This window comes from Chanodichthys erythropterus, chromosome 22 (genome assembly GCF_024489055.1).
Source record: "Chanodichthys erythropterus isolate Z2021 chromosome 22, ASM2448905v1, whole genome shotgun sequence".
NCBI classification, from domain to species: Eukaryota; Metazoa; Chordata; class Actinopteri; order Cypriniformes; family Xenocyprididae; genus Chanodichthys; species Chanodichthys erythropterus.
In genome coordinates, this window is record NC_090242.1 from 21,411,482 (window position 1) to 21,423,747 (window position 12,266).

A 12,266-nucleotide genomic window follows, 5' to 3' on the forward strand; every position below is an offset into this window, starting at 1 on the left:
ATTTGTGTTAGTCGTGGCCCCTGTGAGTGCAATCCCAGCATCACCCTCATAAAGGAGGGCAGTGCTCAGCATCCAATGCCCAGTCACAGCCATGCATGAGAGATTGGGCAGGTATAGAAGCAAGGATATGGGCACAGCATTCAGAAGCCCCCCTCCTCCACAGTTGAGGGGATGGCAGCATGGTGCCACTATGTCTTACCCAGGCCAGGCTCGCTCAGGGCGCTGTACCTCTCTCTCAGAGCAAGAGGGGTCAAAGTTCTCCGCCGCTCATCGCTACCCACCACCTACAAGAAAAAAATTAGTATATACAGTGCTACAGCAGTTTTGTCTTTCATACAGTATTTATCAGAGCATGTACATACACATACACATCAAGGCAAAGTGCTCTTGTATAAAAATAGCTTGAAGGTGTTGTAATACACAGGAAGAGAATCTGAGGACAATATTACATCTGAAACGCCAACTGCACCGGCTCCTTTTATTTCCCTTTTTTTCATTTTTCAAACTCTTATATATTTACATTTGATAAGCATTTGATATGAAAATAAGATGAAATCAAGATAAATTGTGCAATACACTATTCCATTTATTTATTTATTTATTTATTTTTTTTTGGGCATCATTCTTTTTTTCCATTTTATTTTTCTCTCTTAGTTCTTTCCTGCATTTTTCAGAAACATAGTGTAGTCACAGAAACACACTGAGAACAGAGGAAATCAGAATAAGCCAAATTCAAACATTCATCACTCATATAAGCCCCAAGTCTCAAAGTATTAAGAGCACCTGCGCTGACTGCTTTAATCCATTTAAGTAGATTTTAATCAGACTATTATGTAGCCTGATATATATACCTTTAAGAAATATCTTGAGATAGTCTAGACATATCCTAAATGTTTCCCCGAAGACGAATGACAATTTCTTCATCATTTACTTTAATTGAACCCTAAATGGTCTAGACCACTCATATAGTGACAACTCCATTATGAGCTAGTGATTACTTAAAACAAATTTTTTCCAAGTTTTCCAAACATTTACATTTTTTATTTATTTTTCAAGTCCCCCAGTAGTCAATCATTTTAACCCTTAAAACTCATCTTTGATCAATAAAATTAGGTTTATAAATTTTTTCCTATGAAAATTAAAATAGCTTGAATGTAACTCGACACCCTTGCTTGATTTAGTATACGCAGATCTATGAATATGCTAATTATCCCTGCCTTCACTCACTCGTACAAGCTCAGAGATCCACTTGGTCAACTTACTGAGGTAACCTCTGCACAATGGTATCACTTTTTACAACGTCAGACACATAACAGTAATTAATATGATTAGCTTTTTGCTTGACTACATTATCAAACAGCTTAAATATAGCTTCAAGCAGCAATTACGGGGCCAAGCACAAAAACGGCACAAGAAGCCAGCCAACACGGCTGGGAGCATCAGACTAACTGCAACAGTGAGCAATTAAAGACCTATTAAGATCATTTTAGGCAAAAGAGCTGAAAAATGATCAAAAATTAGGATTTACTGGTTCATCGCTTTCGACCAATAGGTGGTGCTGTGTCCAAATTGTTGTGGTATGGTCAGACTGAGTTGACAATGACACTTGCAAAGTTTTGTGTCAATGTGTCAAAGCATTGCAGAGATACAGCTTCAAGAGTCGTTTTTGCATCATGATGTATCGACTTGAAATCCACAATTTTGGTGAAAATCGGAGCAACGGTCTAGGAGGAGTTCGAAAAAGTATGTTTTTAAAGAAAAACAATATGGCAGACAGGAAGTTAAGCCGACTATGGCAAATTTGATATCTGTGTTCTCGGCATGACCCAAGGAATCAACAGAGACCAGTTTCATTACAATCAGTTAAAATAGTCAAAGGTTATTAGAATTTTTGTCAATTTTGTTTAATAATTTTGACCACAGGGTGGCGCTGGTCCCAAACCTCTCAGGCTCCTTCAGGGCATTGTGCTGATGACCCATACTGAGTTTCGTAAAGAAACGCTAATGCAGCATTTTAGCACAAAATTCAAAATGGTCGACGGCCAAAATGTCCGATATGGCAAAAATTGGTTATCATTCGACTCTGCATGATTCCCCGAATCCAACGAGACCAAATTTATGATATTTGGACAAACCCATCAGAAATTATAAGCAAAAACAGCCATTTTTCATATCTCTGCACCAGTAGGTGGTGTGAACACTGCATGATGCCTCAGGTCATGCTTGTGATGTCATGTACCAAGTTTGGTCTGAATACGATAAAGCGTTGCGGAGATACAGCCTTACGTCCATTTTCGCAAGCGCTATGTAAAATTTTTTGTGTTTTTCGAAAACGCTTTGAAGAATCGACTTGAATTCCATAAATTTTTTTCGGCATGGTCTGAAGATGATCTGGTTCAATTTTCGTGAAAATTGGAGTAACGGCCTAGGAGGAGTTCAAAAAAGTAGGTTTTTCAGAAAATTCAAAATGGCGAAAAAAATTTCATGACGGAAAATGACGTCATAGGGTGCAATCGATTCGGCTTGACCAAAGGAATCAGAGGAAAAAAAGAAGCAGAATAATAATAAGAACGCCAACGGATACAATAGGTGCCTACGCACCTTCGGTGCTTGGCCCCTAATAATGTGTTGCTAATGTAACACAAACCATGTTCCTGTTCACCATGACAAAGTCAGATAGCTGCCTTCTAACAATCAGTATCCTTACAAATGCTTTGAACAACTCAGAACGTCAGTGGAGAAAGGCGTATAGTTCATCATAACATCGTAATATACGTCATACACCCGCTATATTGCTAAATCTACCCGATTTTTCATATCAACAGAAAAATATATGGGGATAACCTGGTTTCTCTCCTGCTTCAGAGCGGTCAGTTAAAGGTGCTAAAGAGGATGTTTTGTTTTATAAATTTTTGCAATATTACTTGAAACTGTCTTTACTAACTGATAAAAGACTATTTATTAGGTGCACTGAAAAGAATAATATTAATATACATCATCTGTGCACGAGGTAGGGCCTTAAAAACATCAGCCAATCATTTACGCGATGATCGTTGGCCCTCCGGCTTGTCAATCACTGCCATGACGTTCCTTGCGAGAGACGTGCGCGGCTGCGCGCTCCAGTAACTTTCCACACTCCACAGGCGGCGCATGCAATGTTTTTGTCAGGAGACAGGAGTAACAACTGCAGATTATGAGTTCCCTGCGGTGAGTCCGACATAATGAATGCACTAACACGACACAGCGAATGCCGGTGGTAAACAAACACTCGTGTTCCAATACTCGTGCACGAGTTTTGGGAGGCGTTCCCTCGAAATGAGCTGTGAAGGAGGAGGGCTGTTCTTACGCATGCGCTCATTTCAAAAACTCACTAACAGTCTTTGGTTTCTCAGTCGACGAAAAGATCCTCTTTAGCACCTTTAATGATATGCTAAAGCCCGCCGGCACATTGACGTGATTGGTTACAAGGTAGTTTGTGACGTCAGAAACACCAGCAATTTCAAACCATGTTTTTGAAACTGTCTGTAGATCACTGCAGTTTTAAAGAGAAAATACTCAGCAATGGTGTTGACTTATGAATTTGCACATGGTTTGTCTAAAAGCATTTTAAAAATAGCACATACCTGTAGTCATATAAATAACATTAAAAACTTGATTAGTTTAAACATAATTGACAGATTCTTAAATACAATTTATTTATAAATAATATATATTTTTAAAATAATATGTATTAATATGTTTTACATTTATTTAGTTAGTTATTGTGCTGAATTGCAATATTTTATTTTAATCTTGTTTTAATGTTGGATGTGATTCCAGCAGTAATGTCCTTGAACCATGAACTGCTATTTACCAAGGTTTAAATTCATATTGAATAGTGCAATATCAGCAATCACAGACCCAAGTTTGTCCAAAAATCAGTAAGTAATTTGTTTTAAAATTTTTACTGAGCTTGAGTGACAAAAGCACAGCTGTGATCAATTTGTTTCTGTGAAACAAAAACGTCTCGTCAGATTAGAGTTCACGAGAACATGTGCAGGTGTAAGTGATCACAGAGGAAATGAACAGCGACAGCACCTTGACACAGGGAGGCATGGTGATGTTGAGGTTGCACAGCACGTGCTGCGTGTCCTCGTACTTGGTTGACTTGCGCAGGAAGGACAGGAACCCGGTGGCTTCCTTATTGCCGTCTCTCACCTGATGAGCCAGGGGAAATAGAGAGGGAGGGAGGAACAGATGGAGAGAGGAGAACAGGATAAAAGAGAGGGGTGAAAATGAGGCGTGGGTCAAATAAGAACAAAAGAGAGGGGGAAGATGAATAAAGAGAGTGAAAGAGGAAAGAGAAAGAGGGAGATTAAAGAGTGTTAGACAGAGCAGCTGCCCGGCTGTGACTCATACAGGTTGACGGGAGCTGGGGAAGGGGATGGAGGCAGTCCATAGGCAGGCGATAGACAGAGAGATTTACCTTTACTTTTACCTGGCCGTCTGTGAGATCAGACAGTAAGAGAGTGACCGTGAGAGAGAGAGAGAGAGACAGTGAGACAGACATACAGACAGGCAGGCAGATAGACTGGCAGGCAGGCTAGAAGGTGAAAGAGTTAAGGGCATGCTCACGAGACTAAAACAGTTACGAGGTGAAACACTACGCCACAGAGCAGCTCGTCTGTGTCTGACCAATCACAGAAAGAGGTGCAGAGTTTAAGCCACAACGACAGACACCAAAATGAAGGGAGGGAGACAAGTGGAGAGAGAAAGACAGCACTGGGGAAAATCAGAGACACTGAAGACAAGGACTGCACGATTTGACCAAAAATTTTGACAAATACTGCAATTGTGATTCCAGCTGCGATACGATAAAGATTTAACATCTCATATTGCTCACTTGAATCAAAAACATTGAACATGGAAAAAGCAGCTCTCAGCTCTCAAAAACTAGGCAAGCAATGCCTTTTGGTTCAAAATCCAGTCATGTTTTATCCACAAGTGTTACTATTTAAGGGTTTTGGAAGTCCTCTTATTTTTCATCCCGTCATGGTTGAAAAATAGTTCCAAAATGAAATTTGAACGGACATCTTAGACGTTACTGTATTAATTAATATGTTAAGTATTTTATATTTAACTACACGTAGCTAAAGATCAAAGTAAAAATTAAACATGCAACCCCAGAGAACTGTAGACGTACAAACGTATCTGAATGCATTTTTAGGTAATGTTCTGTGTTACATATTTTTACCGATCTATGCCATCCTACCGTGACTATTTTACCGTGACTGTTTTGCAACCATCCAATGTTTGCTGGGAAGTGATCCAAAAGTAAACAGAGTTTGCATTCACACTGGAAGTGGACTTAAAAAAGGACACACATATCTTTATATCTGTTGTCCAGTCTTTTGACTACTTTTTTATCCACTTTTCACTCAAGCGTTGATTAAAAAAACCCACCACTTCAACATTAGAATTATTCTAATAATAATATTAACATTAATAATAATAGCATATTATTTATTAATATTACCTAGAATATTTGAACAACAGAAATGTTTATAAAATGATAACTTTAAATAATAATAATAATAATTTAATATTAGAATGTTATTTATTATTATTATCTAGTATATTAGAATAACAAATTATTATAAAATTGTATAAAATAATAATAATTTGATATTAGAATATTATTTATTAATATTGTCTAGAATATTCAAATAATATATATTACAAAATAGCATTAAATCTGTAATATTTCTGTTATAATTTCTAACTGTGACCCACTGACATTATTAGATTTTCATTAGATTTTAATAACTTATATAGTGGCAAAAAAGTTTGAAATTGCATTAATGTAAAAATATAGTGAACAAGAAGCATTTTGTGTTCACAACGGACACTATAAGGAACTTAAAATCGAACGCTCTGATGTCACACTAGGCCATATTACAATTTTGATTTAATTATATACATGTGCAGCCCTACTGAAGACATTAGGGAGTGCATAAAATTCACAAGATGAACAGAAAAAGTGATTAACAATGCTAACACACACACACACACAAACACTCACACACAAGATGACACACTCAATGACAAAAATATGTGTAGGTTGACTGAAAAAATAAAAATATTGAAACAAGGGAAGTCGACATGAACTTCTCAGCCTATATTTCCTAAGACACACTCACGGATAGACAGAAATAGACAGACAGCGAAAAACAGATGTACAGACCTTTACAGAGACAGGTAGCCGGTTGTCTCTGAAGGCCTGGAAACTGAAGCTACGAGGCTGCTGGGTGGCTTTCCTCACGGGCACCAGGTTACCAGAACATTCTAAGTGCAGCGGCATCCCCTCCATCACCTGTGGGAGGAAAAGGAAGGAGAAACACAAGGAGAGTAGTGCGTCAGAATGAGTCAATTTGTGTACACACACTAATTTGTGTACACACACATATGCACGTGTACACAGCTGCATCATAAACATACTTTTTACCATTTGAAAATGCTGAAAAATTAGTAAAAATTGAGATACTAAAACTTTGAAACTATGATGCAAATAAGGCAAGACACACAACATGCGTTGCAAAATGCACATCAAACACATACAGAAAAGACAATGGTGTTAAAAACAATGCTAAAAGAATATTGATCATATTTACTTTTCTGATTTTCTTTAGTGTACATCAGAAAAATATATATACGACATATGCATATGCTTTTATGTCAGCTAACCTCAATGTCCCTGCTGCGGGCCACCTCGGAGAAGTTCTCGTGCAACTCAAGGGTTTTGTCTATTTTGTCATCAGTCATGCAGTAACAGCGCAGGCGGCCCTCTCTGGCATCGTTCATCTTAGCAAATACAACAAATTTGGCCATGTATGGAACTGACATCAGCTCACGGTACAGCAGGTTGGCGAAGGTCACGGCCTCTGCCGTTCGGGGACAGTCCGCCAGCCAGAACCTACAGCGAAAAAAAGGACAGAAACACATACAATAGAGGGACAAAAATAAGGTCACAAGAGACCATGTTTACTTGTAAATGTGTATAAATGTAACACTGTCTGTGCTGTAGCAAACACTTCATCATTTAATGAATTAATGCTGTAATTATCACTAGAAAGTGCATACAAACATCAAAAACACAACACAAAATAAAATAAAATCTACTAAAATCTACAATGTTAATTGTGGCAGGAAAATAGTGCTGAGGTTTATGAATAAAGCATAATTTATAATGAGCCTAATTTACAGTAAATTGAGACATGTTATCAATGAAAAGAATGGCAATGACCTTATAATATTTATGGTACAGTGATATTTTAGCGCATTTAGTGACAGCTTAAAACAGATTATAGGTGACGTTTAATAAATAAGATGAAATACAACAATGAAGTGCAACTGTTTAGTAAATTTGCCCCTATTCTTGTGTGTTTTTGTGTCTCACCTTGCTGATACATTGGTGGTGAAGTTGGCACAGTTGTGGGAATACATGAGCTTGGTAGTGCCAGTGATGTCTTCCCACTGAGCAGGAGCGGTGCCACCTGCAGAAGGTTTACAGCTTTTTATAAAATCCTTTTTTTTTCAACCAACACCATCTGGAATGAACTTGCTGAGTCTATCTTTATCTCAGTGTCCCTCTCCAGGCAGGACACCAGTCTGTTTCAGCCTTTTCCAAGCAGCTTGGCAGGACAGCTACATCAAATCTGGCTGAGGCTGAACAAGACTGCCATTCAAGACAATCTTCCTTTCTCCAAAACATAGATATCAATTTCAGACAGTGTTTTCTTTGAAATAGATCAGAAGTGGATCGTACCAATAACACTGCAGAGGAGGCGGAGGCTAGTGGTGTCTCCTTCGCCGGCATCGCGTACACTCTCCCTCCAAGATGGAGGTAAAGGGATACGCAGCCCAATTGGTCGGTGGAATTTGCGCCGACGAGGCTCTACTGTCACAACGGGACTGAATGTGGCCTGGTTTCCTAATTGCCGAGTCAGCAGCTCATCAGGGATTGGCTGGGCCTGGGTGGAGACAAGAGGATAAGAAACAAAAAAACACAAAAATTCATAAATCAGTTATTGCTGAAATCATTTTCAGTCATTCTCCTCTGAATTTAGGCACCAACCTTTAAACTAATAATTATTATTATTTTATATATAAATTTTTTCCCCTACAATACACAATTATCAACTTATCAAAAGGTTAAAAAAAATTAAGTTGCACTCATAATCAAGTTTGAATGGGCATGCCTCTTCTGGTTCTAATCATATATTTTGTATGAAATGTAATGTGTGATGATATTGCTTCACTGTCATTCACTCTCTACATCCTGAAAACTCACCTGTAGGCCAAGTCGGACCCTCTTAGTGACCGCCGTATCAGGGAAAATGGCCTGGACCTGGGGCACCAGCTTACTTATCAGCTGACCTCCCTCTGGGCCAATAAGATCGCTCTCCTGTTGGACACGTGACACCACAGCAAAGTAAAGAGGAAAGTCTGTGGAGATTATGCGTCGGATTCTTTTCTTCTCCAGCTCCTCCTGACTTTCCAGATCTGATGAAGGCACCCAGAGAAAACAAGGTCATAAGGTCAGTCTTACAGGAATAATTGTGAGGGCAATGTAAAGTGATATGTAATTTGTCTGCTAGTACCTCCTGCTACATAATTAAAACAGAAAATAAAACTCTTTTCTCTTTGGGCTTATGGGAATTCCTCTCAGTGAAACATAAGACAATACCTTCATCCATTCCATTGAGGATGGTCTCCAGAACTTCATCGCCATAGCGATTCCGATGTTCTTTCCATACGGAGCCGTTCTCACTTCGCAGAACCACTAGTTCCCGATCACCTCGGCTCAATGATGCAAAATGAGGGATCTCCACTATCACTGGCCTGAAGGGAATAATGGGAAGGTGCAAAACCATTAGATGAAATTGTCTTTATTTGACAGAATGATTAATTCAGATTGAAGAATGGACTTTCTCCATTCTGTCTTCCTCAGGTTACTTTTACATTAATCCGGATACATCTGAATATGGCGTTTTAGTTTTAAAACGCTCTTTTCACACAAAAGTGTAAAATGTAATAAAAGCTTATTGAGATGATAAAAGACATAACAAAAGTTATTCTACTGGCATGATTATTTTATTAGCAAAACTTATTAGTGCATCTAGGATGCACTCAAAATATCTATTCCACGTATGGTCTAAAGTGCAATTGCTCTCAAGTTTTGCCACAGGACAGCAACTGCAAGTAAATTTTCTGTCATCTTTGCTGGAATGTAAAATGAAAATGAAAAAAGAAAGTGACACGTGACGGCCAAGTATGGTAACCCATACTCGCAATTTGTCCTCTGCATGTAACCCAGCCAAATTAGTACACACACATTAGGAAGCGTGAGTAGTGAACACACCAATTTCCTCCTGGTATTGAGAATCAAACTCGCAACCTTAGGGTTACCAGTCTGACTCTCTAACAATTAAGCCATGACTGCCCCCTGTAAGATGTACAAAGTAGCATTTATCTTTAGCAAGACTGTGAAAATGAATAGCACATTGCACATGCTGATTTAACCATAGATATCTATAGGTAAAATATGTCAAATGACTTAACATGCTTCATTGTTTTCGAATACCTCAGTTTTCACAGTCCACACTACAATGCAAAAACACGGTTTTCAAATGTATCCACTTGGGAGAGCATCTTCAAAAAGCAGTCTAAAAATGTCTAAAAGGTTTTCAAATGTACCCGGATTAATGTAGGCATAGCCTCAGTCCTACTAAAAGTGTCATTAATGGAACTGTTCAACGCAGTGACGATGCAAGCTGCCTCTAAATACACGAACGATTTAGAAGAAGAACATAGTGACGAAACTTTCTCTGTAGAGCGTTTGTCCATTTAGGACTGCTGTAGAAACATGCTGGCACATAATGGCAACTTGACATAGAGGGGGGGATAGAAATGGCTCATTCTAAGGTAATAAAAACATAACGGTTCATTATGTAAGCTCTTTATGTACCTCTGAAAACATAGTTACGTGTATATTATATTGCATTCCTGTCAATAAATCCTCCCAAATTTTACACATTGCACTTTTAAGGAACCAAAATAGCACAACTAGAATTGCAAGCAATTGCTATCCTTATTGCACACGTGTGCGCACACACACCCTTACCCCAGAAACTGCATACTGGAAGGCCCTAGAGAGATAATACGAGATGCGAGTCCCTCTCCCTCCACTAGAGGAGGTGGGGTGGTGAGCTTCTGTGGTTTGACCAGACGGCAGGTGATGCGTGTGGGGGCGGCGCAAGTCCGTGGCGGGATGATCACACGCAGACCATTATGTCTGCTGCCCCGCATGGACCCGCCTCTCGCATCCACCATGAAGCTGACCAGGAACCTGTCAAACAAGCAGCCGGTGAGCAAATCAGGCACAATGAACTTTCAAAATAGCTGGAAGCCCAGTATAAATCTAAAACCTCTTCAAAAGAACCTACTCCTAGACACAAGATGACAGTGAAGACAGGTATAAAAATAAGCATTTTTGACCAACAGATAAATACGGAGATAAAAGCGGTGAGAAGTGTTCGTAACGTCCGGTTACTGGATTTGTTTAGGCTGAATGTGAAGTACGTGCACTGACCCAGTGTGGATGGGGCTGGCCACTGGGCTAACGTTGTCTGAGGTCTCTGTGGCTGGACTACTGGGGATTAGAGAGTCCTCGTCGTACTCCTTTGGCAAAGGGACAGGTGTGTGCTGCAGACACACAGGAGTAGCACAGATCACACGGACACAAAGACACACACAAACAGAGGTACAATGACAGCTTTATGAGTGTAAAGAGAGAAAGGGTCAACTCTGCTCGGAAAACCAGGTCATAGAAGCTGGTCAAGCTGTTTAGAAAATTAACTCTAATTAACTTCTTCCAGCTTAGCCAAGCTGGTCTACCAGTCCTAACCAACTTTAAAAAAAAAGAGGTCTACCAGGTTAGACCAGTGGTTCTTAGCCAGGGCCTCTGCAAACTTCAAGAGGGCCTCAAAATAACTTAAAGGGGTCATGATATGAGAAATCAAATTTGCTTTAATCTTTTGACATATAAGAGGTCTTTGTAGCATTAAAACAGTTAATAGCCTAAAACATCCTCCTCATTATGAACAAAAAAAAGCTCCAAAAATGGCTCCTTTGGCTATTGTGGGATTTGTGACAACACACGGCTAAATACATTTGCATATGACTTACTCCAGAGCAAGTCATACATCATTGCTCTATAGGCCACGCCCACTGGCATTCAGTCACTTAACAGCTGACATTGGCCTACACTGGATGTGAGCGTCACGTCAAAAGCAAGTAGAACCCATTATAATCACTGACACTGTCTACACTGGAAACAAATGCGCATTCAGTTTCTGACATACTCCACTGCTGACAACAGGACAAATGGAAGAGTGAAAATACGTTTGCTCTGGTGCATCCTGTTTAAACAGCTCATTTGAGTCTCTGTACAGACTTTAGAAGAATCCCAGAGTGGGAAACAAGTGGATGGTTTATTTCAATGGTGTCCCAGATCTCGTCTGAGGATTATATGTTTGTTCTAAGCATTTTGTTTTGTCAACGAGGCATAACTAAAGCAGCCGACTGTATTGGATCTGACAGCAGCTGCATCACAAACTAACTACATTATTTCATAACACTTTTTTTGTAAATGACGATTTTATACGGATTTTTATACTGTTTTCAAAACACTTACTCATGTGCAACAGTAAAGGGGCCTTGATAATGTTTCCTATGCAATCATGTTAGCCAATCATAACAGTGACCATTTACTGATAAGCCTTAAAGGAGCTGCCCTTAAAGGGTTAGTTCACCACAAAATAAAAATTCATTAATAATCATTAATTACTCACCCTCATGTCGTTCTACACCCATAAGACCTTTGTTCATCTTCAGTACACAAATTAAGATATTTTTGATGAAATCTGATGGCTCAGTGAGGCCTGCATAGCCAGCAAGTTAATTTACTGTACACTTTCAATGCCCAGAAAGCTATTAAAAACATATTTGATACAGTTCATGTGACTACAGTGGTTCTGCCTTAATATTATAAAGCAATAAGAATACTTTTTGTGCGCCAAAAAAAACCCCAAATAATGACTTTTCAACAAAATCTAGTGATGGGCGATTTCAAAACACTGCTTTGGAGCTTTACGAATCTTTTGTTTTGAATCAGTGATTCGTAAAGCTTCAAAGCAGTGTTTTGAAATCGCCCATCACTAGATATT

General features: G+C 39.1%; 1 protein-coding gene across 1 annotated transcript in view; it reads right to left on the reverse strand.

The window, feature by feature from the left end:
* Window positions 1-12,266, reverse strand: part of ank1b (ankyrin 1, erythrocytic b) — an 82,187-nt gene that overhangs the window by 13,233 nt on the left and 56,688 nt on the right. Inside the window, exons 27-36 of the mRNA XM_067376600.1 lie at window positions 10,631-10,743; window positions 10,163-10,387; window positions 8,726-8,880; window positions 8,330-8,541; window positions 7,805-8,009; window positions 7,436-7,532; window positions 6,724-6,952; window positions 6,224-6,352; window positions 4,078-4,197; window positions 200-284 (exon numbers count right to left, since the gene is read on the reverse strand). Of these exons, the coding sequence (XP_067232701.1) occupies window positions 200-284; window positions 4,078-4,197; window positions 6,224-6,352; window positions 6,724-6,952; window positions 7,436-7,532; window positions 7,805-8,009; window positions 8,330-8,541; window positions 8,726-8,880; window positions 10,163-10,387; window positions 10,631-10,743 (1,570 nt within the window). The remainder of the gene's footprint in view (window positions 1-199; window positions 285-4,077; window positions 4,198-6,223; window positions 6,353-6,723; window positions 6,953-7,435; window positions 7,533-7,804; window positions 8,010-8,329; window positions 8,542-8,725; window positions 8,881-10,162; window positions 10,388-10,630; window positions 10,744-12,266) is intronic.